General features: G+C 46.1%; 1 protein-coding gene across 1 annotated transcript in view; it reads left to right on the plus strand.

Annotated features, from left to right (window-relative positions):
* Positions 1-27002, plus strand: part of ZNF423 (zinc finger protein 423) — a 235364-nt gene that overhangs the window by 62918 nt on the left and 145444 nt on the right. Inside the window, exons 3-4 of the mRNA XM_074157910.1 lie at positions 7465-7665; positions 11654-11734. Of these exons, the coding sequence (XP_074014011.1) occupies positions 7465-7665; positions 11654-11734 (282 nt within the window). The remainder of the gene's footprint in view (positions 1-7464; positions 7666-11653; positions 11735-27002) is intronic.

Here is a 27002-nt window from a genome sequence, read left to right on the forward strand (position 1 = left end):
GCTCCAGCCCTCTGATCATTTTCTGTTGCCACGAGGCAACAGGTTACACACGTTCCCCATTCTGCGTGTGGGGTCTGCAACTGTGCTACAGCAAAGGAAGGTGCAACGAGTTGCCAGTCCTCTGGAGCGTGTTCCTGCTGGCTCTTCCCATGCCTTTAAACTCAAGGCAGACACTTCAGATTTTCTAAAGCATTGTAGCTGCTAATTTGAGAAATTTGTATCTTATCAGTGAAGTAAGATGAACATTTTCCCTGTGAAGTGTTGGTGTAAGTAAGTTAATGGAAGGATGCTGAGGGGGTGCAGGGGTGTCACTAACAATTCTGTGAGCGGTGCAGTGCTGGCAGCCGCAGGCAGCGGTGGTGTGGCCACCGGCAGCAGTTAGCTGGTTATTACTGGGCGTTTAGCTTGGAACCCCTTTCTCTTAAAGCACGTGTACAAGCAGATGTAGAAGGAGGTGCGGTACCCTTCCAAGGTAGTTTTTCTTTGCTAAGCTAAAGAAGAATGATGAGAACCGTCCGTGTCCACTGTATTATGATTTAATACGTACTGGTGTGTAATAAGACTCTGTTGTGAAATGCTGTAATATGCGCTTTCTGAAGTCTCTGAATTTTGTATATTTTATTGTTAACACACTTCACACCAAAACGCATTATTAGTATAATGTGTGTTTTTATCCTGTGGGTTATTATCCAGAGAGATACCTAGCACCGAGCACTCTCCTTCTTCCCTTGCCTTTCCCAAAGAAGCTCTCGTAGCCAGCATTGCCGCTTGTCGGTGGAGTCTGCTGTCAGAGTCAGACAAATGACAGCTTGGAGAGGCTGCAGCGGCCATAGCCCTAGGAGGGCACGAGGAGGTAACAATATACAATTTTCATGGTTCAAGGGTAGCCTTATCCTACTGTTCTTCATTACAGTACTGCAGTGAGATCAATTTTATTAAGTTGTAAGTCTTAGGAGGCCGACACCATTAACTACGTGCTGGATCAAATAATTTTTTTTGGTATTATGATTGTTTTTTCCCCTCGTTGGGGGAAGGCAAGATCTGATGCACGGACCTCTTCAGCCTGCGAGGAGGCGAGTTTCGTGGCGACTGAGCGTCGGCAGGACTGTGTGCAGCCGGTGCTTCACCCGCTCTGCTCTCTCGCATAGTCATCCCGTGTAATTTGACGTTGCATGAACACACCGTGGCGTTTCAGGTGTTATTCTTCCTGGCTCTTTGTTTTGCAGCTAGGCACCTTCTTTTTTTTTTTTTTTTCTTTTTTACCCCGTGTAGTTCGACACTGCGCGAAAGACCTGCTCGCTTTTGATGCGCGTAGTAAGGATTCGATGTGCGGAACGAGCTGCCTTTGGTACCTGGTCCTAGAGCTGGGGTGCAATCTGTGTGCTCTCTGACACGGTTTACTTGGCTGGAGGGGGATTTCGGCTGCTCTGTGTGGGTATGGTGGCAGTGGTTACAGCGGCTCACGTTAGGGCCCTGGCCCGCTGAGAGGTAGCGCACACACACACACCTGCGTTCAAGGTGCAAGTGTTTACAAAAAAGATGGGGTTTGAAAGGTTGAAGAGCCACGGACCGGGGTTACCCAGCAAAGCCAAGACTTTTCGTCCTATGGGAAGATTTCGGCTGAGGTTTGTGTTTTCATTACTGAAACATTCATGGCTTTTTTGCCTCTCTTCATTCTTCTTTGACCACAAATGACAGAGAACTTTGGACCCTCTTACTAGAGACGACACTAAAATGTAATAAACCACTCAAAAGTAAGAGACCTCCCCCACACTGATTTGGCACTTGACACCGAGTGAAACGTTTACTAATGAATGTTTAGATTAGGCTCTTCCTTTAACTCATTTGTTTCTTTTGTTCTCACTTCCTAATTACAGACGAAATTTCCTTTCCTTTTGTCTTGCCGGGGAGCTGAGCAGCAGCCCTGCGGCCGGGGGGGGCAGGAAGGCAGCACCCCTGGGCGGACGCAGCCCTGGGCGGGCTCCTCGGGACCCCTCGGGACTCCACCGAGTCCCAGCAGGTGTGTGCCAGCACCCCTCATTCCTCCAGCAATTAGTTTTTATTTCTTCGGTTTCATTTATTTTTATCGCTTGTCCTGCACCTCTGGAAAACTGCTAGGAGTTATCGTCGCCCTTTGTGAGACTTTTAACTGTTTTTCCTTTGGACCAAGGCAGAGGAGTGAAGAGATGCCTCTTTCCCCCTCTTTGTTTTCTCTTTTGCCTTCCAGCTCTCAGAGCCCGGCGGCGTGTGTGCCTGTGTGTGTAACACGCTCGGGCAATGATTTGCACAGCACAACTTCGGGCACTGCGTAGACTGCGGCTCTGCATGGCAAAGTTGCTGTGATAGGGAGTGCTGTCTAGCACTAAATCAGTATATGCCTACTCTAAAGGAACAACTCCTGGTGGAAGCCCTGCAACTGGAGGTATTTAAAGCCAGACGTGACCCTGCACTAAACAGTGTTTTCCAAAGAGCAATCCTAGTTTAAAAATAAATCCCAGCTTTAAAAAGTCCTCAGGCTTAAAAAAAGAAATAATTAAAAAATTAAAGAAAAGCCCCAGAAAATTTACTGGCACAAAGGCAGAAAAGCTTGCCTGCCCTGTATTGTGCTGATAAGATAAAAAGTTTAAACTTTCCATATTTGATTCCACAGCTGAAAAAATAGGCCAAGAGGTTTGTTCCTTTCTTAATTTCTCTGGCCCGTCTGTTGCACGGTGTCACCCGTTTCCATGTCTTTCAGTGGAAATTGTAGGTAGGCGTCAGCTTCGCTTCCAGTGTGGCTCTGACCTTCTTGTTTTCAGTCCTGCGTCGCCAACTGAAGTCCCCAAAGTGGTTTGCTGCTGCCGTCGTAGCTGGGCTGGCGCTGCGGTCCAGGGCCGGGGCTGTGCCGCACTCAGCTCCAACCGTAGCCCCAGACTGGCGGCGGTGCCGTAAATCCCGGTCTGACTGAAGCGAGTGGAAACTTGCTCTTGACTTCAGCGAGGCCCGAGTCGAACATGGCACATGTAATCTGTTTTCAAATATTTGGCTTTAGGAGCGCGTTGTTCCTGTAACAGAGCTGTTTTGAACACAGCTCAGAAGGCATTTCTACTGACTGCAACTTTCAAGAAGGACCTTTGGGGATTCGCTTTTCCAGCTTTGCCAAGTTTGCCGCATTCCTTGGACCACCAGGTCAGGCAGGAACACTCCCAGTTCTTCGTGTGTCCCCTTTGAAATAGTAACTTTCTAGAGCATAAGCTGGCTTTTACAGAAAAACCAAGAGTCATTAACAACATTAACTTTAGTGGCAATTAGAATAACATATTCTTGACTGTTGGCCAGATTGTTTAGGTCATAGGGTAAAATATTCTTCTTGTGTAAAGCCCTGCAGGCCTTCCACTGTGCTACGGGGGGGGGGGGGGAAGGAAAAAAAAAAAAAAAAGAAAAGAAAAACAAAAAGCCCCCCAACCCTGTTTCCTGACATGTTTGGTAGAGTGAGGTGTACTTCCAAGCTGATCTCTCAAATTGTAACCTCTCTTACTCATGCAAGAAAACTGTTAAAGCCATCATTAGAGATGGCAGGTTCATTTAAAAATTACTAATAAAATTTTTGTGAAATGCAGGGGCTTTTTCCACCCACTTTAGAATTAATTGGCAATCATTTATCCTAAGACGTGGTACCAGCAGCTCCCTTCTGCTGAAGTCTGGCCATACCCTTGTGGTGTGCACAAATGTCCCGGTGCCGGATGGGAGCTGTGCACCCATGATGCTGTGCCACCTTCGCAGAGGCATTCCCTGTACAAATTCCTCACAGGTCAGGTATTTTTGGTTGTTTTTTTTTTTTTTAGCAATCTAGATAGAAACTAATTACTGTTGAATTAACTTCACTCATGTCCAAGGCCATCTTAAAAAGTAGCTGTCAGTTAATACGCATACCTGTGCTTGATGCTGTAAGGTAGCCGCTGATCTTAGGAGACTCCAGAATTTGGCTCTGGCCACCAAGAAGCCCCTTTGTGTGGTAGTGTCCCCTCGGAGCCAGGCCTAGCTCCAAAATCACACTTGCTCCTGGTGCCAGCAGTGCCTTGTCTGGGTCACCATAAGAAGCCCCCTCGTGCGCCCGTCCTGCCCGGCTGCGCTGGGGCCTTGTTCTCCAGCAGTTCTTGCCAGCGGGAAAATTGCAGGTTAAAGTGGCAAACTCCTACAGTAAAACTTCGCAGAAATGAATTCCTGAGGAATGCTTGAGGCCTGCTGTCCTCGTCAGGGAAACTGAGCTCACCGCGGGAGCAGCTGGGCTGCCTTTGAAGCTTTTCCTTGCTGGATGGACCACCCATTCCCATCACTGCCCTGGCAGTGCTGGCTGTTTCGCTCCCCCGGGCGAGGACCTAGCGTCTCCCTGGGGCCGCCCGCACCCCGCACACCCCGCTGGCAGCTTGTGGTCAAAATAGTGGAGACGAAGGTCAAAAAAACCAAGAAACGCCCCAGATTTTTCTTGGTGGTGTTTGGTTTCTACAAGGCAAGCACCAAGCATGTGGCTCGACAGAGGAATCTAAAAGACCGTGTTATTCAAAGGAACACTGAGGCGTGGCAGACATGTAAAATTCCTTCAACTGGCTGAAGACAGGAAAAAAATCTCATTTTAAAGCAATGTTGCATTTGCTAAATAATTTATGCAAGATTCACTGTTGTGTTATTTGACATACAACTCTGTCAAGCAACGACGCTTTTGAAAAGTTGCCTAAAGGATCAGATTTCCCATTCAACAGGGAATTAAAAAATGTTTCTGGAATTTTGCTTTGCAGTCGGGAATCTATTTTCTTATCTCACATTGTACAATTTATTTTTCCTAAAGCAGTGTGCTAAATTATTTGTTATTGTTGGACTCGGTCAAACAGCTTTATCCCTGATGTAGTCAAGAAGTGTTGGAGTAAAACCAAGGATGAATTTGTCACAGTGTGCTCACCAGATCAGCTGGTCTTTAGGTTAATTGTCAAAAGACAATATTTCTGCTAAAAACGTTAGTGAAGGTCCCTTAAACCTTCCCAAAGTTGCCTAAAAACTTCAGGTTGTGGCAAAGTCAGTTCGGGAGTACTTCCCTAAGGTGTTCGTCAGCAGACAGCATGGAAGCAGGTGGCAGTTCTTTGGGTTAGATTTATATACTTGGACTATTTTTATAGGTTTCTGTCTTATAAAACCAGAGAGTTGACATTCTGATTTATTAACTATCAAGTCTGCAGGACATACAGGCTTTAAAAAGATTGAATGAGCTCAAATGTTTGTGATTGCAGTCTGGGTTGAGAGGCTGTAAAAAGGTGGGCCAAGTAAATATGACAAAATGGAAGTGATAATTTGAATATATACATTAAATTGTGTGTGAAGTAAAGCAAAGTTAGCATAGCCTCAAATGTAACTTATTTGGTGAAGTAGCAGTATAAAGAGAACCAGAATCATGTGTTTTTTCATTGCGATACATTTTTATTTAAGGAAGAGTCTATAAAGCACAAGGTTCAGCAACCAGCATTTTATTGAACCAACATAGTACAGATGATGACTTACAATATGAAGAGCTTAGTGAGTGATACTTTTTATAACCAAATCCTTAAATTCATTACCGCTGTGTAAGTGGCATATCTGATTTGTTAAGACGAACATTATATCTAGCCCTTAGTGGAAATTTTGTAGTAGAAGGGTATGTATAATTTAACAGTAAAAGAACCTGAAAATGTGCAGATCAGTTAATTGCTAAGAGGGATGCTGTGATACACCACAAGCAGGCATTGATTTTTAATATTTCCATTGCAATTCGAAGGGTACGTCATGTTACGAGTGCTCCACGGAAAACTGCAGAGCGTTTTACACCGGTTGATTTATGTTATCACGCGCAGTGCAGAAGATGGTATAAAATGTGCTCTGGCTGGATAGTGGTAGCAGAGCCCTACTAATGTGTGTGTCTGAATTGCAGTGCTTGTGGTAACCAGTTTTCATCTTTAATAAATTTTATTTTTCAGCTCTGTTTCATGTTCTCAGCATTGGTTGTCCTTAATCTTTTTGGCGCTGATCTAATTTTAGAAACAATTCATCTCTCTGTTTGCTGGCGTTTCCTTAATGGCTTAAAACCCAGACACATCCCAAGCCAACAAGGTGGCATCTCCCTCCTGCCTGGCTCCAGCGCTGCTGGGCTTTCGGGGTCAGCCGGTGTGGGGGAATGTCTTCTGCTGGAAGCGCCTGCGGTTCCCTTTCACTTTGCTGGAGGATTCCTCAAATGTTCCCGTCTTACCCCCAGGGTGTATTCGCAGCGTGTGAGTGCTCGTGGAGGCAGGTGAAATGGTGGTACCTGCGGCTGTATGGCCCGTGTTGGTGGGACATGCGTGTGGAAGAGGTGTGGGCGTTTCTGTTTCAGCTGGTCACCAAAGCCCGGTCAGCGTGGCCAGTGCGTCCGACAGATGCTTTCCCTCCTGAGAGGGCAACAGGGATTTAGAAGGGCTTTTTCACCCCTGCAGCCTCTCCGGAGAATCCAGGTGAGGGCTGGCTGCAGTGCTGCATGGAGCCACTGGGCATGACTGGCTTCAGGCATATCTGGGTGGCCACTGTGGCCAAGGGGGTGTCCTGGAGTCATAAGGATGTGGCTGCAAGCCCATCCCTCATGATAGGCTGCTGAGTGTATGCTGGGGGGCCGGTTGCCCCTGCATCCTACCCCACTGCCAGCGGAGAGCCAGCCACCACCCTGTGCATGGAGCGGCCACCTTCATGGCCCCAGGGTGCACAGCCCGACTGCACCGGGGTGTTTCTGGAGCTGCCAGAGAGCTCAGTCTCCTTCTACGCCAACACGCATGAAAACTTGTGGATTTTTTGGCAAAGATGTTTGTGTTAGCCCACGTGCCGGTCACAGATGAAGATAAAAAATATCGGAGAGACCTGAAGGTCAGATGCAATGCTGTCAGCTCCCGGCGAGGTCGGTGCAGCGCAAGGCTCATTTGCCCAGCAAAGTGCCTCTCGTTAGTTCAGCGGGACCTCTCGCGTCCTGGGGTATACGTGTGCTTTGGAGGGTCTTCAGCTAGAGCGTTTTTTTTTCTTGTTGTTACTAATATTGGGGCTTGGAGGCGGCGGGGAGAGGAGAGCACTGAGAATTAAAATTCAGCACATGCCTTTTCTTTGCAGGCTGTAATTAATCTTGCCAATTTTTAAAGCTTTGAGAATCTGGTTAAGTGATAAAACACTAACAACTTTATATGACAGAGAGTTAGAGGCTCCTGCTATACACCCACCAGAGAAGATTAGGAGAGAGTGTTGCAGGATTCACACTAAGCAGCAGAGAATACAGTTGAGAATTGTTGCACCGCATGATATAAAAACCACATTAATATAATGAAAGGTGTCGGGAATAATGTGAGAGCGGCTGTAATTAAATGTATCTTAATAAGTGCAACATCCTTCTTAAAGCTCTTATTTTTCAGACCTCTCAAACTTAGAGGATGTTCTTGCTGTTGGCAGGTGGCCTGGGAGGAGAGCTGGAGAGTGAAGCGAAGGACAGCCGGGCCCTGGAAGAGAGGAACAGTGTGACGAGCCAGGAAGAGAGAAATGAGGAAGATGAAGACATGGAGGATGAGTCAATTTACACCTGCGATAACTGTCAGCAGGACTTCGATTCACTGGCAGACCTGACTGAACACAGGGCACACAACTGTCCTGGAGGTAATGTTAAACTAGCTTTACAGTTCTGACAGGTGGTTAGCTGGGTAATTGGACATAGCAACAGCTTGAGGCCTCAAGTGAGATTAAAGAATTAATAATGTAATTTTACAGTTAATGTAATTTTATTGTGGTGCCTTGGGTAGCCTTTGTTCACTCCTTTAATAAAATTAAAATAAAACCAACAGCTTTCCAATTGGAATCTGTCAGTAATTACGTTAGACAAAAATGTTGTGGGGTTTTTTTAATGCTAAAAGTTTCAGGCAGGGTATTTTTCCCTCTCTCTCCAAATGTAGGAAGATTAAAAAAGTTAAATGACTGAAGTGTGCAAAACTCCCAGGAAGAAAGGCCTCTGAACCCCATAAAAGAACATGACAATTTCTGAGATTAAAATTCATAGCGCGAGTTTCGTAATCCCACCCTAAAAATACACCATTCTCCCTGGGTTATTATTGCATCGCCTTTTGAATTTTATGGGAGTGAGGACGGCATTAGCTGACGCTGATCTTGATTTTTACTTTCTGTAAAGTAGGAACAAGCTCAGGGCATTGGTGTGAACAATTGCAACATATCTTGCTTTTGCACGGCCGCCTTTGCGTGGCCGGCGGTAGCAGCAGGTATTCTGCAGAGCACGCTAAGCCGATTTACGGGGGTAGTAAAAAGCTTTGCAGATTTTACCAAAGATTAAATAAAATCTTAGGAGGGGGGAGCACAGAATATGTTCATATGTATTTAAATCAGAGATTCTCATCCTTCACCTTCCTGGAATCGAATACTCTGCCATCACTTTTTCTTCCGCGCTCATCTAGAATATTTCTAGGCAGTTGCTGTTATGGCAGAGGTATAGGTTGAGGCTGGCAGAGGGCAGGAGGGTTAGTTTCTCCTCTGGTGCAGCAGTGTCCCATCCTCTTTCCCCTGAGTCCGTATTCCTCCCTGGCCACTTAATTTGTTTGGCAATTAGTCCATGTTTTCTGCTCTTTTTTTTTTTTTTTTTTTTTTTTTTTGGCATAAGTAAAATGATGCTCATCCAAGAAAAAATACAGGAGACGGAGTACAGCAAGAGAGGGAGGGTCAGGGCGGGGGCTTTGGCTCGGTCTGAGTCCCCCGAGAGCACCTTCCCCTCTCTCGCTCTGGTCTGCGGAGACGAGGTCCCCCCAGCTCTCGTTCCCATCTGCTTGCTGGGAGGAAGGACAGAGGGACATTGGGGCTTTGCCCCAGCCTGCCCCCAGGGCTCCTTGCTCTGCACACTTGTTTAAACCCTACATAGGCTGCAAACATGAACGTGCGTAAAATTGAAAGGCTGCTTCTTGCAGGGTCATTTCTTGGGCAGCCAGCAACGATGGCTTTGGCCTGAGACTTCTGCAAATTAGATTCGTACTCTACTGCAGGGGAGCAAGGGAAAAAATGCCATTGAACAGAAAAATCCTCATTTTCTGAACTGGAAGGCAAAGTTCACAGCCCTTGTGGACCTTGGTCCTTTTCAAAGGAGCAGTCGCAGGGTCAAGTCATTCCTGATGCCATCCGGCATGGGGAGTGGGACAGGCAGGACCCCCCCAGGGCAGGCGGGTGGCCCTGCAGCTGCAGGGCACATCTCCGGCAGCTGTCCCTGGGTGGCCACCGCTCCGTCGCTGCCCCATCTCCTTAAGTCACGCTGGTGCAGCCGCCCGTGGTGCTGGGGGTGAGCCCCACCACAAGAAGGGCTGGTTTTAGCCCAGGTGTCTGGTTCACTGTTGTGGCCCCCCAGAACAGCTGTACTGGCACAACTGGGGGAGTGGTGCAGGGCAGAGGGGAGCGGGCACTGCTGGGGGGACTCCAGAGGAGGAATGTAAGGTTATGACTGGTGACCAACAGTGCTATGAAAAGGAGAATTTTTTTTTTTCCTGAGGCAAATATACATTGAAATGTAGCAACCTAGAGATTCTATTCCTACCAATACAGTCACTGTTTTCGCACCTCAGGTTTTATTTATCCTCAACGTAGCACTCAGTTGAGACTAAGAAAAATAAATTATATTTTTTGGGACTTATCAAAATAATTTTTAAGTGTTCCCATTGCTAATTTTTGATTGCAGGTAGCATAATTTCATCTTCTTTTACTGTCTTCACATGTGCTGATGATTTATGAAGATATTTTGCCATAAAAAGGCACCATATAAACATCTGCATATACATGAAATAGGTGCTAATTATCTCCATGTGAGGATGTCCTTGTTCCAGAGCAAGAGTGTCTGTTTTCTATTTAGTTTAATCTAGTATCCTGAAGTGATTTAAAGTTAATAGGAAGATTGCATTCATATATTCTGGAATGGGAATGTTTCCATGAAGACAATCTGGAATGTTGCTTGGTATTTACATATCTTACCTTAAGGGAAAAAAAATAAAAACCCAACCCTTCAGCCCCACCAGTTTGATAGCCATGAGAATTTTCATTGAAAGCATGCAAAATGCACCTCTTTCTTCAGTTCATCCAAAAAGACTTGCACTACCTGGGTGAAAATATAAGGCCGCCTTAGGAAGTGTGGTATTTTTAAAGATTTTACCCCACAAAATAGGCTATTTGGCCGCGTCCTTAGTTACCCTGCACTCCTTGTGCCTCTAACGCCTGCCTGACACATCTGAGGTTGTAACGCAGCACCTCACCTCTTGGCAAGCTAGGTTTTCACGTCTTAATCTGAAGCAGGGTTTGCAGTCGTGTGTACATGGCTCCAGATCAATACAGGTAATATTTGTAGTGATAATATCACCAGGCTGATATTACAACATAACTAATGACTTCCTTTGGGATACTGAAGTTAGGAAGGTATTGTAGCTCAGGAGTGTTGCAGGATTACAAGAGATCACTCCAAAGAATGGGATAAACCATCTATTTCACTGGAATCCCTTAGAAATTCATTACGGCGTGTTGAAGTTATAATACAGTTTGAACACAGCTGCTTTGACATGTAAGGAGGTAACAAACAGCCATTTCCCCCCTTGCTTTTTCATGTATTTCAGACTTGTTTCTTTGAGGACAAAACACCACTGAAATCTAGACATCTCTGGTAGCATAAGTGCATGGCATTCCTTTTGATGTCAGTGTAGTAGAGACGTTCTCCTTCTGACAGAATTAGGTGCCTTTTATACCTTTTGTTCATGACTGATGTCTGTGATTGCAGGTTGTAGGTTTCCAGTGTCTACGGGGATCTGAAAAGGGTCTAAATGGGGGCAGCTTGTAGTGAAGGAACATCACGTTTCCTTACCGGCTCATGTCTTCCCTCGTCTCCCAGCTTGCCCCCACAAACGAGCTCTCCTGCAGCAGTCCTGGAAATAGTGCCTTAAACAACTAGCAAGCATCCTGAAAAATACTCTTAAGAATAACTAAACGCAACTAGTGTATACACCGGCTGTGTTGAGCTTTTAAAATTAATTTAAAACTCACTGGTATCCCATGTCCCCGTAACCAGAGAAGACTCAGGAATTGCCATTGACATCACGTGCAGTCTCTTTTAGACATTATTTTTTTGCACACTGATGTTGCAGCGTAGGTGTTATAGCAGGATGCTATGTTATAGCTTTAGTGACAAGAGTAAAGAATTGCAGATGGATTTACAAATCAGTGTGTCCTCCAGCCAGCGCCAGAGGCTGCATACATCAAGCAACTATTCTGCGATATGTCATTGTCTGGTGGCTGATGCCAAGTTGTTTGTTGTCTGATGAAAAGTGGCTAAAAAGCCACGAGATTTGCCATTTTGCTTGTGTGTTTTAATCCACCTGCGTTAGCCTGGGTTTAGCTCCAGTATTTTATTGTGTTATTGTTTGCTTCCTCCACCCATATCACCCCATTCCTCCTATGGGTCAGAATATCTTCATGTAAACTCTTTTCTTCAGTTTCTCGACTGAAGGCAGAGTGTTTTAAAGAAAACTAGGTCATCAATGAAGTGGACAGAAGTAGGTTTTGGTGGGGGTCTCTGAGCATTTCATGAGGTCCTCTTCTGTTGTTGATAACTTTACAGGTTGTCTGTTTCAAACAGCAGCAGAGCTATATATGGATATTGCCAGCTTGGAAGCGGCTGATTTTTCTAAACTACTGTACGGTAGGAACTAGTTTATAATTAAAGTCTTGCAGTTGCTCCTTTTAAATGCCCTGTAACTTGTACACTAGGCTTACGTTTGAAATGAGGTATTGTGACTGTTTCATGCTAGTGTATAATTTTGCATTTTCTTGTATTTCACCTGCTACAAGAATTAAAATTGCCACGCAACCGTATATGCGGGATGCTTATCCAGAAAACCATACGCGGCAGCTTGTCAACAAGTGACGTCTCACAAATGTTTTTGTGAGGTGGTACTTTTGTACTTCCCGCTGACAAAGAGAGGCTTCTTACACGAATTTCCAAAATTAGCCCTCCCCAAAATTGTAATCTTTTGTGGCACCTGATTGGCAAGTCAGAGATTTTCTGTCTTTTTGCTGCTGCTGTTGTTACTTCTTTAAATTAATGAATTACCGATCATTACAAAAGAAACTGAAATACAGTTGTGAAAAAGCAGTGTGGAAACTTAATTATACACCTAGTTTATACAGCTGTGTCTCTAATGACCTACTGGCCCTAATTACTGTGTTGTGGCTCAGTCTGAGTGCTCTTGTCCTTGCCAGAATTCTGCTCCTTTCTCTTAACCTGACTAGTGTTTCAAGCTAAAAAAAATAACGTTTCCTTTTTTTGTTCTTTTCTACATTGTCGTGCTGAAATGCAGTTTTCCTTCTTTCCAGAGGTCATAGCAGTGTTTTAAAATTGGCACCAGAAAAGCTCAGTAATATCACAAACTGTAAAAACATGGATTTTCCCTGGAGTCCTCCGTTCTCGCTGTCTAGATCTGAAAATGGGCACCGGGGCAGTGTTTTTATTGTCAATCACTTGGAGGGCTCCAAGCGCAGGCTCCTGTCCTTAGCTTGTCCCAGGCGTCCCCTCTCCAGGTGCAGGGGCAGCAGGGCTCCCGAGGGCTCGGGCAGCCGCGTTGGCTGCGGTGCCCAGCGCTTTGCATGCCTCCACGTAGCCAGTATTTGTGCCCATCGGTGCCGAGAGTTCCGATACCCCGGATTATTGCAGGGTTATGCTTGGCTGGATGGTCCGGCTCCCCTGGCTGCTGTCACCCAGGTGATGTTTGAGTTTACCTGGAGGTTCCCACCCAGCCTGCGAGGAGGCTCTTTCCAGGACTTGTGCCTACACGTACCAGAAAATCAGCGTGCTGGTAAGGTGCTGGGCTGCCTGGCTTTCTACGCGGGTGCTCAGCAAAATACGTATTTATCCCGTAGAACATAAAGCATATTCCCGTCTCTGGATTTGGATCTGAAGTCAAACAGAAGCACAGCTGCAAATTTAAAGACAAACAAGGCACGGGGTAACCTTTGCTGATATGGTGGTTTGTGAGCGCATCCTGTGCAATGTGTTTCCTGAGCTGCCGCTTGCTGTGGGCCACCGGCACTGCCCGGCGTGCTGGCCACCAGCGCTGGCTCTGCACCCACGCAGGGTGTTTGCCATGAGTGGGGGCTGCCTGCGAGGGTGCTTTTAGCGTAGCGTTTAATGCATTGCATATGTTTGTGGAAGTTGTGCGAAGTGTTGTGCTCCCTAACAGCGTTGCTCACCTGGCAGATCGGAGGGTCGTCCGGCAGGCGAAGGTAGGTGAGACCCCCAGGCTCCTCGGCTCCAGCCTTCGGCACGGGGAAGCGTTAGCCGGGAGCGAGCCTCGGCAATCCTCTCCCGGCTGTCTCTCGCCTTCTGCAGGCGTGCAGGTGCCTGTGAGGGTTTGCGGGGGGGGGGACGGGGACGGGACACGTGAATTTAAAACAATGCTTGCTCGCCATAAACACCCAGCTCGGGATATGCTTTGCAGCCTCACGGAGGGTCTCCCGCGGCAGGGGCACGGTGGCGAGCCCACAGCAAGATCCCCAGCCGCGCAGGAGCCGGGGCGAGGAGCCGGGCAGTGTGCTCACCGATAAGAGCGTGCCAGTGCGCCAGGCGCCGCCTCCCGCAAATCGCCACCGCCACCTTTGTGTCCTGGTCCCCCCCGGGGACGGTGGCAAGGGAGGCAGCACCAGGCACTGTGCGTGCAGATAGGAGCGCTGCCAGCACGGCTGCGGGCGGTTTGGTCGCATATAACCAAAACCCTCCCCGGTAGGAGGGGAGGCAATGAGCTATCCCTACCCCTTTCCCAGCCTCCCCGTAGCCAGCAGTCATTGTGGACGGCCCGGCTGTGCGTTCTGAGGCTGCACAAACCTTTCTTAGCAATGATGATGTCTTTCCTCAAGCAGCATGTGTTCTTCATGCAGGAAGAAGGTTTTCCTTGTCCTTTTTAAATATACGGCTGAGTGAGGAGCTGAGGATGACATGTTAGCATGCTTGTATTGGCAAGGGGCTGTTTCATTCTTGCTACTTTAATTGAGTTCTTTTATCTACTTTTATCTAGTTCAAAGAGTAGTCTGCAAAGAGGAAGCACAGGTATACGTGGAAATGGATAGAAGAGAAAGTGGGTGCGTGTTTTAAACGAGGCCTCTTGAAGCACGTCTTGAACAATTTGGCGCTTGGCTGTCTCAAAAGCCCTGATACTCTCGTCTCCTGATATGTTGCTGCATCAGAAACGGGGTGATGAACAGAGACCCAAGCACCCCAAATGCTGTGAAGCAGGAGCTAGCTGCCAGGTGCCGGCCGTGAGGGCCCCTGCCTGTGGCAGGACCTGCGTTCGGGAGCTGGAGCCTGTCTGGCTCCCACCACCCCCTGCACCACCCCGGGGCTCACACAGCCCTTGTGGGGCACCGGGGGTGCCCGAGCTCCACCTCTCCTTCTCCCCCCACTTTAGATTTCTGTTTGAAAAGGATAATTCATCGCCATGTTACAGCAGAAGGGAGTATTGTGTGGGTCTGGGGAGGGCAGGGTTGTATTTCAGCAAAAAAATAGAAATCTAAGTAAATAATAGATGTTTTTTTGAAAAAGAGGAGGGAGGGGTTGGAGTAGAAGGGCTCCTTCCAGGTCTGGAGCCTGCCGAGTGCTGCAAGGGCAGCCGTGGCCGCAGGAAGGAGGATCACTGCTGTCCCAGCATTCAGGGGGTTGTAGACAAAACCCAATATGTGAGACTCAATTCAGAAATGCAGTGAGGATAGCCTGGAGACTACAACAGATGCGGGCTTGTTACACAGTGGCCTTTTAATAATGCCTTAGAGAGCTCGGTGGAGGATGTGCTGGGGTTGTCCTGCCTCAGACAGACAAGAGCATAGATTGTTTGTGGCAAGGGCGTGCGTTGCCTTCCTGTGGGCTGTTGAGGGACAAAACCATCTTGGCCATATCAACAGCATTGGCGGATTCAGAGCCATCAAGTTCTTCAGACTGCAGATATGAACAGTGAACGAGAGGTGCACTGAAAGTGCTTTTTTCCCCTGATTTCTTTCCCTTAGCAGACCATCGGGTAGGTAGTCTTCATATAAGGATGGCAGTAGTGAGCCAGCCTGATGGTCCCATAGCACCGTTTCCTCAGAATATTCTCCTAGCTGTCTGCAAACTTATTTGGGCATTTCTTGGTGCTTTTCATTTAAGTTCCTCAGATAATCTTCTTCCATGAATTTCCACTTTGAAGTTTCTTGTTGAAGCAAGGTATGCATTTAACATTTCTCATGGTGGGAACCCAGAGTTCAGTTATGCACTGGGGAGAAGTATCCCCTCTTGTTCACTTCAGCTTTGTCACTTGCTTTCATTTGATACCTTCTGGTTCTTCTGGTGGAGAAGGCAGTGAGTGATGACCCCTTTTCCACCTTCTCCACCCACTCATGCCTGAGCAGACTTCTTTTGCTGCGCCCTCCGCTGTCTCCAAATGTGTATTTGCAATCCTCTTACTGATACCTCCTGCATCTTGACCCAGATTAAGAGACCGATGCCCACGGCAAAGCCTGGCTGATAGGGCAGCGAGCGGGCAAGGTGTCTCCTTCTCCACCGGTGCTAGAGATGTGGTCATGTTTGCGTGTCTGTCCTGGTTCCCTAGCAGGAGGTGAGGGGTAGTACTTGTCCTGGTGTGAAGACCTGGCAGACGGAAAGATGGTGTCCGGCCATGTAGGGGAAAAACAATTAAGACTTCAATGTTTATTAAGAAAAAAGCAACAGCAGTGCATTTCAAGCACTCATCATGCAACATAATTTTGCTGTTGGAAGTAGTGGGATTAAAAAAGTCTTTCTGATGTTGATTTCTTTGAATTTGTAGAATATAAATGGGGTTTAAAAAAAATCAATTAAAAATAAGGGAAGTGTGTGTACAAACATTGTCAAGGATTCCTATCTTTCATTTTTTTTAACACAAGCTCTAGAAAAAATCCCCACAGAAGTTCTGTAGTGCATATTTGAATGCTTTTGTTGTAGCCTCATTAAACTTGGCTTGTCTGCAGATACAGCTGGCATGTTATTAACTGTGCTCCAGGCTTGGGGAAGCCAGAAAGCAGCCTCCACCCCCCGGTGCCGGCTGGCTTTAGGGAAACGTGCCAGCATGGGTTGGTCCTCTTCAGCTGGCTGGCTTTGGGAGCGCTCGCTAGAGCATCTCCGCGTGGCCTCTGGCTCCGGGAGCCCAGGGCTCAGCCTGCCTCAAGCGCCGACCCGAGGGAGGGCTCTGCAGTGTCACCCGTGCTGGCCGGCAGCTCGCACCCGTGCACCACGGCGGTCCCTTGCGAGCAGGATGGATCCAAGTCCCTTGTGAGCAGGATGGATCCACCAAGGTACGTGGCCTTCCGTGGACGACCTCAGCCGGGTGCCTGCGTTCCCCGTAGGGCTCTTGTGCCTTTCTTTGCTGCGCGTTGGCAAGAAGCAAATTAGCAGTCGTCTGCCAAATAGTTTCTCTGTTCTGAACTAACTCGTTATTGGACTGAACCAGTCAAATAAATTGAATAAGGGAAATATTTAACCTACACCTGCCGGAGAGGCTGTTGCTCCCCACACTGGGTTTTCACAGCAAAAGACCTCCACCAGGGGTCTAAGCAGCTTCTGACTTTCTTCAAAGCTTTGGCAAGAGGTACGTACCTCTTGAATGCTGTTTCATTGAAGTAATTTTAATAGATGCTTTTAATGGTAAGGTGAATTTTAAAAATAGATTTCATATTTAATTCAAAATTGTCAAAAATATATTCAGTAGAAATTCAAGTTAAATAAGGTGTATTAAGTATAGGCAACGTTATTCAAACTTCTTGCTTATTACAACCAGCTTTCATCGCCTTAACTAATAAAAAATTGATCTGGGGTTTTCAAGGCACTTGGTCTGTTCATGTTAAATACTTCCTAGGGCATGTGAGCACTTCGTACTCTTTAAAAATTTAGACTAGCAAGTCCTTTCTGACACAAGGAAGTATTATTCTTGTTTTTATCGTCATGAATTTAAGAAGTCATTGCTCTAATTTGGATTGAGTTTTGACTGTTACTGGAAGGGGTGTTCCTTCCTTCTGTCTCCTACCTTATGCTGATACAAGGTTTGTGTTGCCTTTGGGAGCCGACATTGCTGGCAATTAAAAGGATTAATTTTTAGTCTGTGCAGCTCCTGGATCTGGTGCCCTATGGAGCTGCACAAGGCGGGGACAAGAGGTCAGGGTTTGGGTGAGAATTCAAGACCTTCCCTCTTAACAGCCTGACTTGTTTTGGATGAAAATGACTGTAACTGTGGCTTCACCAATTTGCCCAATAACATGCTTGAAATTGGTGGAAGAGCCAAGGTCGTTAATCCAGGTGGGTTTCATTGTTGGTGACACCTATAACCGGGGGTGTGTGTGAGTTTCCTCTTGGCCTGTGAGTCCACCTCTCTAGGCTTCCTTGAAAATCTTCCTCAGCATAATGGTGAAAGACTTTTTGGCTCCTCCTTCTGTTGCTACTCAATTACTGTTAGCCTTGCTGAGGAGGACATAAGGAAAGGCTGAAGAAGCCCATTGCTTTTCTCTTCTCCAGGGAATCTGTTACATTAAACATTTGAATAGATTTTTGAACGTAATTCCCAGTCATTTCCTCTACAGTGAACTCAGTTCACTCATGCAGACTTTGTACTTAATGATATCTCTTAAAATAAATGAGATTGGATATAATTTATATTAAATGGTCATTTTAGAAATCTACATCTACTAATTATTCATTAGAAAACTTGGAAAGACTGAAGTAGAATAAATTCCCTTTATGACCTCACAGTCTACAGAAATATAAATATATACACCTGTGTTGATTTTCTCTCAGCAAAATTGAGTGCAGGTGATTTACTGGACTCCAAGAGTAGTCTAAGCGGATTTGAATTGCATTGTTCAATCTGCATCCATAAACCGTAGCAACCAACAAAGCCAAAACCAGCCAAAAATTCAACAGGCCTCCAGGACAGTGTTTTAACGTTTAGGATGATGCTCAGCTTGTGGTCTGTCTCTGCATCGCATGGGATTTTGCTCACGTGAGCTCTTCTGGTTGTCTCCTGAGGGTGACCGTTCTCTTCCCTTCCCTCTCCCCGTTGTCTGTGCTGGTGTCCCTGTGGGCTCTCTCCTTGAAGGCTTGTTCCTTTCTGGACTGCCACCGTTTCGCCTTTTGCTCGTGGCGCTCTGCTCCCTGACGCTGTGCTGGCATTTGCCCTTTCCTGGCCCTGCACGGAACTGCGTCACATCACAGTTTATACATTTAAGTTACACCCTCCCATATTACTCTTTTCTCCTTTGCCCTCAGATGCAGTTGCTCATTTAGTCTGTTGTTCCGGAGACAGCTCTTCCTTGGGGCTCCGCACATGTGCAGAGCCTTCCTTGCACCATCTCACGGGGACCAGCATCTGCAGATCTCCTCCAGGTGCGGGTAGTGAGACACTGGAACAGGTTGCCCAGAGAAGCTGTGGCTGCCCCATCCCTGGAGGTGTTCAAGGCCAGGCTGGATGGGGCTTTGAGCAACCTGGTCTGGTGGGAGGTGTCCCTGCCCATGGCAGGGGGGCTGGAACTCGATGATCTCTTAAGGTCCCTTCCAACTCTAACCGTTCTATGATTCCATGATTCTAGGTGCCGCGAGAAATCAGGCTGCTCCATTTGCAGTCTCTGCTAGGTTCAGACGAGCTAAAGCGATGTGTTAGTCAAATCTTTCTTCACAAAAACCTTGCAAATGATTTAACTTGCATTCAGACCGCATCCAGATCCAACCTGGGCGGCTGCTTGATTTCACCTTACAGCCCTTCTCTACGCCTTCCTCTCTTACAGATGCTTGCCCTGGTTTGTTTTACAAGAGCTGCTTCATGTAGGAATTGTATTGCATTAGGTGTTTCGGTGGTATCCCCTGTAACTGGGTTTTTGACTGGAGCCTCTGGTACATAGGAATAAAGGAGAGAGAATTCCTTGCTTTTGTGGAGCATAAATTGTCGTCTTTAGGAGGCAGTCACAACCCTGCTGCATCCCTCACACAAATAAGACCAATGTAACCCAAAATTTAAAACAAAAGAAAGTGAAAGTGAGTAGGATTTTCTTGTCTCATAGCTTAAATGAGAGAATACCGAGTTTTCTGCCTGCCAGTTTAAACTCTGGAAATGCAAGTATCGGGAGGGAAGATGCTCTTTCTCTCAATGACTAGGTACACATATACATATCTATGATGTACAAAATGCTTCATTTTATGTTAATCAGCTCCATTTTGAAGACTTGACCGGCTAAAATTTGCTATATTGGAAATAACATTGTTGCTGTGGGGCAGCATCAGTCTTAATTAAAAGAGGAAGGAGGAGAGGCAGTCCCTACAGCAAGCTGTGAGTGGTACTGGAGTTGGGAAAAGTGCAATCTGAGTTAGCAAAACTCTCTGCTTTTCCGGTGGCTGCCACAGTAATTGGCTGTGCATGTCCGGATCACCGAGTGACAGGCGGGAGGCTCAGCTCTTGGAGAGCTTGGCCACTCCAGGCCGGGGGGAGAGGGAGGGAAGGAGGATGGGGAGAAGAAACCAGTTGTGAACTTGCCCCTTTTGAGATAGCGAATGCTCCTCTCCCCGTGCCCGGGATCATGGCTGAGCAGCCGGCAGCTGCATCCCGCTCTCCTGCTGCTGTCAGCGAATGTCACTGCAGAAACCTCAGTAGTTTCAAGGAGTCACTGTTTGTACATAGGGAATAGAGGAAACTCATGGGTAGAAGTGTTGTGGTGTGTGGGCTGCTCTGGATTTTACTCCAAGGAAGATGATCTCCACAAATGTTTTAAATTAGGCTGTCCTTGATAATTGTGGTGGTATGGAGCCCAACCAAAATTTCAGGAAAAAACAAGTTGCTCTGTTAAAGCAGACGTGAAAAAAAATATAAAGGGCTTAACTTTTGTCCTGAGGGTGATAAAACAGCACCACACAGCTGAAAATCAATCTGACCTTCACCCACGTGATGCTGTTGTCTCAGTCTGTCTTTCATTTCCTTTGGTTGAGTGAAGGCCATGGCATTCAGTAGGGAGAAAAGCCAGAGGGAGGTGGGGAGAATCCTGTTTTCTCTGGAAAGGCTTCGGTGCTTGCATAAGTTGACTCCATAAAGAGAGTTGCTGTAAAACTTTGAATTATTTCACTAAATTAAAAACAAAAAAAAGAAAAAAGAAAGTTCCCTTTTCTCTCAACAGCCAGCAATCACTTTAAGGTAAAGAAGATCTATGCTGTAAAAAAAAAAAAAGTGTTTGTGATATAAAACATTCTGTTTTAATTAAACCTAGAATTAGCCAGTGACGGTATTTTGAAAAGAAGGCTTCATGCAGCAACAGGAAACCTGCACATTCATTTAAAAACAGAAATTTTTACCCAAAGGGGAGAAAAAAGGCCAATTATTTTTTCCACAGATATTTTAACATTGTGTTGCAGGCTTTGCACAAACAAAGAGAAGGTACCCAGATACACATATATTTACATATACATCAATAAACCGACAGTTAGGGCTTGTGTATAAGCAATATTATTGATTTTCAAAATAGAGGTACAATTTCAGTTGGTGAACTACTCATTTTTCACAACATCCTGCAGCAAGTGGTTCCCACCTCATTTTCCTGAAGACAGAGAATGAACTAAACGAATGGGTAAAAATTCTGTGCAGAATTTAATTCTATTAAACAACAGCACCAACGAAAGCGAAAACGATGGGCATGAGCATTGATATTCTTTTTTACATCTTGAAGACAATTAAAAGCGCAATTCGTAGCTGTTTAGCCAATCCTCTGCTTCTTTCATCCTCATTTAATTTAAGTGTGACCCCAGAGCCAAAAATGTTGCCAGATTTTTCTTTTGGAAAACAGTAAGTTTTACACCTAGGCTTTACAAAACTAAGATTGCTGTAAGTCCTGCCTACCCTAAACTGCAGTTTTCCTGATTCATCTCATCGTGCGCAGATGATGTCCTTCCATGTCACAGTCATAAAATACTCTGGTTCTTTATATTTTTGTGCTATCGATACCCAAGCTACTCTAGCACGGAGAGAGTTAGGGGTATCTGCTGTTTTCCTTGTTCAGTAAACATTGCCTGTTTTAGGAAGGTCTATAGGAAATGCCAACTTCTTGTTAAAAAGATAAAGATGGGGATTGGATTTAGCTGTAGAGATTAATCCCTGCTTCGTAAAGGTTAAGAATGAAACAGTTTGTTCATTAATCTATTTGGGATGATGGAGATTAATTTTTGACTTTTTATTTAAGTGTTGTTTGTCTGATGTGCCAACCGTCGTGGACACTATTTTATGTGGTATTAAAAAACAAGAAAAAAGAACAGCCAATGTAAGAGATGTTGGGACCTTTTCCTGGCGAGCTCTGCTACTCAGGTCTCCATGTGATATGCCAAAACGCTATTTGCATAAATGTGGAATTTAATAAGTTATCATTCTGATTAACGCCATTAACTGCTTAACTACTGTAGAAATTGGCTTCCAAAGTTGCTTGATGGTAGCTGTTGCTCTCCACGTCATTCCATTTGCTGTCTCGCTGGGGATAATGGTATGCAAGGGAAAGCAAGAAGGTCAAGGATCTTTTTGTTTAGTCTCTCTGCACATTAAAAGTTCTATTATGTGTTTGTATTGCATGTGGTTTCCAGTCTGTTGGCTACAGTGCTTTCAAAATCCATTGATGATGAGTTTGTGAAGCTAAATATATCTTGTGGGTTATGACTACCAAGCTATCACTTTGTGTAGCAGTCAGGGCCAATATTTAACAAGTGTTTTTCAGAATGAGGAATTTTGAAACCGAGTCAAACGCTCTTACAAAAGGGTTAACAGAAATGCTAATACAGAAGATGACAGCAAAGGCTTGGTGTGTGCGGAGGGGTGGGGGTGTTTGGAGCTATGCTGTGCTATTTGTGGGGAAGTGGTTCTCAGGTTGGGGGTTTTTATGGGTTTTTCTGGGGGGGTGGGGGAGGGCTTGTGGTATTGTTGTGAATGACACAGCCGCCACAAAGCTGAATGGGGCTGAAAAAAAAAGCAGTGTCCTCTACAGCCATCCCTTTCTCTGCCCCCGGCGTGAAGTAGGTGCAGCGTGCTGTGGTGGGGGCATGCGTGGGGGCCCCGGGCGGGCTCGCCCCATGGCTCCCCGCTGCCCCCTTGCCTGCCGCCCCCCCGTCCCCCCGCCGCTGGCAGGGCAGTCGGGCTCCGCAGAGACCTCGCTGCTGCTTCTTGCCCGACATTTAAGGGAATGCAAAACCAGACTGCAGGATGCAGCCACATCCTAAGGGCTGGCACAGCCGCCTCGCTTGTTTTCACTCTCCAGCTAGTAGACTGACCTTTTAAAAAAACAGTTTCAGCTGCTGTGAGGCACTGACAATAGCTTTAATAGGTTTCATTTTGGTATGAAATAGCTACGGTCGCATTTTGATCGTGTAAACCAGCAGCCATGAGCGTGGCAACAAGGGTTCATGTTTTTGCTGATTGTTTCAGGCCGCGTACAAACTCAGGCAGATGTCGCTGCCTCCCTGCCAGGCATTAGCACAAGATACTCGTTTTCTTTTAAAATGAAAGCAGAGATTTTTATTTTTATTTTTTATTTTTTTTTTAAAGCAATTTGTGTTCTGACTGCATGAGTACCTTCACACCTGTCAGTTGAATCCAGTGTGCTCGTTCCCAAGGGTAACCTGACATCTGGGAAATTCTGCCTCAGCCCAGACTTGATCCCCTCCACAGCATCTTTGGTATTTTTTATTGCAATGGAATTATACCATCACACATCATCCTTTGCATTATTCTCTTCTGCTCCAGTATATTCCTGCTTTTATAACTTTCAGTTTGAGTCCTGCTCTTGGGCTATTTCAGGAGCGCTGCAGTTATCTGTAAGCTGTCTTGCTTTTCACTGTGGGGCTGGTAAGCTCAAAAACATCTGCAGGCAGGGTCAGTCCAGCTTGCTGGTCTTTAGAGGATATTTACAGAGTTTCATAAGGCTTGGACCCATACCCACACCCATCCTAGATGCAGTGTCTACAGATTTATCCCCGAGAGCCTCTTACAAGCTTTGTTTGTATTACTATCTAGAGCTATCCCACTGCAGAAATCCTCAGGAGAGAGAAGTGGTCAAGAGTACTTAGAAACATCTGTTAAAAATTCAGACAAACACTGCACTGTCACTAGAAGCAGTTAGGATGGGGCGAATGAAATTTATCATGTGGTGCTGCAGGAAAAAGGGACATTTTTCTTGTTCCTTTACTTTTCCTTAAAAATCGATAGTTTGGTCAGTAGATATAGGAAGATGCCCCTGCAGAGCGCACTCGGGGGGGAGAGCTGCTTTTTACCAATGTCACAAACTCACTTGAGAGCCAAGCCTTGCGGCCTTAGGGGAACACTGTTTCCAGAGTACTCACGTTTGATTCATCACACGCTTTCCACTTCTTACAAGAAACCCTGCATTAATTGTGCAGACCTAGAAAGCGGCAATATCAGGAGATAAAGTGACTTCACTGCGACTTTTCTATTGCTTGCCATACTTAGGCAAAAGGGAAGACAAAGCTGTAGCAGCCAATCTAATGGATGAACTCTCTGACTAGTTGCTGTTTTGTGTGTGGCTTCGGATTGGATTCGGTGAGGACTTCAGAAATATTGGCGTTTGTCCCTGGTGATGTGTCATGAAGTTACAGGCAATTTGGCGGGGGGGGGGGGGGGGAAGTTTTCTTATGTATGAGGCTGGTCTTGCTGTGATGTTGCGCTGCTTCATCGTAGTAGTCCTGCTCAGCCCCCCACCCGACCCCATTCCCCATAGAGCACTCTCAGCTCCTTTGCCCATCCTCTGCCTACGAGCTGTGCTGGTCGGCCAGGTGGCACACGTGTGGACAGGCCCAAGAGCTGTGCTCACTCCGACGGTGCCGACTCTGTTCTTAGCCTTTCTCTCAGCAGGGACATGAACTGGGGTTTCTGTCCTGCCCAATCAAAGGTAGGTTCACCGATGTTATAGAAACTCAATTTCTATAAGAGAAACTCAATTTCTCTCCGAGCCCTCTATCCCCAGTCCGGTGTGATTCAAAAGTTAATAGGGAGGGACAAACAGTTAAGACATATGACAGGCAATATGATCATGTAAACCTTGTTTTCTTAGGATGCCAGGCTGAAAAAAAATAACACAAAGTTCTTGAGAATAAATGAGTCACTGCAGATTGAGACTTGATGGACAATGTTGGCTTTGTTATCACTCTGCAGGTAACGAGGGGATAGGGGTAGGGAGAATTTCCAGATATGTAGGAGAGTCGTTATTAGAAGGGTAATGCTTCCCCTGCCACGCATCCCCCGTAGTGGACCCCGCATTACCCTGGTCCCTCCTCCTTTTAGGAGCCTTTTGAGGAAAAGTCTCCTGTGACAGGAACATCTCTCAGGTCTTTTCATCTGTGAGCTGCCAGGTGAAAGAATGGGGCTAGAGAACAAAAGATGTTCAGATACCGCAGACAAGCTTTTGTAGGATCTGCCACGTCAGCTGTCTCTTATAAGGTCTGCTGTATTTTCTGTTGATGGTGCTCTTCCCCCGAGGATTCCCCCACACCTGGGAACGCCTGCCATAACCCACACTGATATTTTCCTCAGTGCCTTTCATTTCTGCGTACAGATGGAGCTGGGATATCACACACTGTCCTTGCCCTTATTCTGTGCTGCTCCTTGGCAGTCCCAGCTTTCCTGGCTGGGAGCTTTCATCCCACCTCCCTCTCAACCTTTTTCAGGAAGGTCTTTGCAATTATTTATAAGCTGGTTTGTCCCTTTTTCTGACATTTTCAGTGTAGTCTGCGAAAGAGGAAAGCTAAGTATATGTTCTCTGGTTTTACAGGGAACAGAAAACTTGAAGTAAATGTTGCTGGTCTGTGTTAGCAAGATATTTTGGTTTTTTTAGGAAGGAACCCTCCCTTTAACATCATTGGTCTTCTGAGTGGAAAAAGTCTTAGTGGCCTGTAACCACCTCTTGCCTTTGATGTGTTTGGAGATCCTGGAAGGGCAGGCAGCCAGCTTGCTTGCATGCTTGTCAAGGCGGGGCTGGCTGTCCTGCTTATCCTGTGTTCCTTCTCACCATCCTCAAGTGGATTTTGTCTCTCCTTCCTCCTACCACACGTCAAAATAGGCAGCACACTGTGATTTGCCTCCTTCTCCTTCCACTTCTCGTGTCCTGAGGCTCAAGATTTTCCAAAATACATCATGGTAAGAGGCAAAGCTATAATGGTTTGGGCATCATAGCTCTTCTAGAGGCATCCTTAAATTCTCTGAATGAAATAGAATCATAGAATCATCTGGGCCGGAAGGGACCTTCAACGGTCATCTAGTCCGACCCCCCCCGCAGTCAGTATAAATAATAAATAAATTGACTATATAAATAGTCAATATTTATGACAGTCATTTATAAATGACTATTGACTATATAATGAATAAATGACTATGACAATAATAAATGACTATTAAAGCTGAAGAGCAGCATTTTCTCATTTTGCTGCTGCAAATAGGTGGGAGGAGTGGCTAACTGTTCCTCTGGCAGTAGTGAAGTGGACAGGCTTGTCTGCTGCCCGGTACTACAAGCTGGATGATGCACTTACCTATTCAACCCATCCTCCACCACGTCGGTGTTTTGCTTCCCTACACGCATTGCATATGTGTGAGAGAATTATAGGTCTCCTGGCTACCTTCTCTTCCAAAGATAACTCAAAATACAGAGTCTCTTTTAAGGAGAAATGTATTCCCCCTCCAACATTATGCACACAGAAATCAAATTTCTTTTCATTTTGACCAACCTGAGATAAAACCTGGTGGTTGCAGCTGAATCTCACTTTGAGTTTTTCATTAGAACTGTTCAAAGCAAAATAGAGGGTGGAGGATCTCATGTGAGCCAAAACTAACCTCCCTGTTCCTGCCAGTGAAGCTGTATTGCCAAATTTCACACAGCCGTGCTCTCTAGCACCTCCTTTGAACACGAGTGTGGTTCTGGAGGCCGTTTTGAAGCTCCCACTTGAAACACTCTCTGTGTGCTAGTGGAGCGTTTTCTGGCACTTAAGCGTCTGTATCTGGTGGCTGTTTGTGCTATACTGAGCAATGACTCATGGCTTGCTAAAGGAGAAAAAAAGGATTTCTTAGAAAACCTTTCAGAAAAGCTAAGGTTGTTTTTCAGCTGGAAGTGCTGTTGGTGTCTGTGGTGAAATTGGTGTGGCAAGTGACCTCTGCTGTGTTTCTAAGAATTACCAGATAGTGTAGTGCCTCATCTGAATACTCTTTTTGTATGATTTTTGCAGCCAGTGACTTCCTCCTAGTATAGGATATTTCTTTCATGTTTTTCACTATGTGGACTGCTGGATATGGGGGCTTGTTCCTTGCTATACTTCTATTCTTAATTATATACTTGAATTACAAAAGTGCAAACCCCCTCACCTCCTGCTGAAATCTTGAGGAACTATGGGTGTTCATCATCCCAAACACTCAAGTAATTGTGCTTCAGACTTCGCTCCGAGTTGGTTCTTTTTCGTCGCTTACCAGATCATTAATGTTTCAGTTGGCTGGCTCTGAATTCACGACAGCAGTGCAAGTTAACAGAACTCAATGTGCTACTACAGTCTCCCAGCCAGCTTGTCGGTGACGTTAGCGTTTGGGATACACCAGCAGCAGAGAGATGGTACTGCAGGGCGGGTAATGGGCACAGTGAGGGTGCTGCTGGGTGCTCCTCAGCTCAGGCAGGTCCCCAAGTCACCATCTGGGATTCCCCCCGGTGGGGCTGAACAGTCTGCAGTGGTGCCTTGGCTGCTGGGACTGCGCTGCTGTCACAAACCAAATTAAAACTGGTTTGGATGCGGGCAGAGCGCCTTGCAGACACCCTTCCTGATGTGGTGGGGCTGCCCCTTTGTGGGAAACAGGCATGGGACATGGTCCTTCCTCCGTGCCCCGCATTGGATCTGTGAGAGCAACTAGCATGGC

The sequence above is a fragment of the Numenius arquata genome, chromosome 13 (assembly GCF_964106895.1).
Source record: "Numenius arquata chromosome 13, bNumArq3.hap1.1, whole genome shotgun sequence".
Classification (NCBI taxonomy): Eukaryota; Metazoa; Chordata; class Aves; order Charadriiformes; family Scolopacidae; genus Numenius; species Numenius arquata.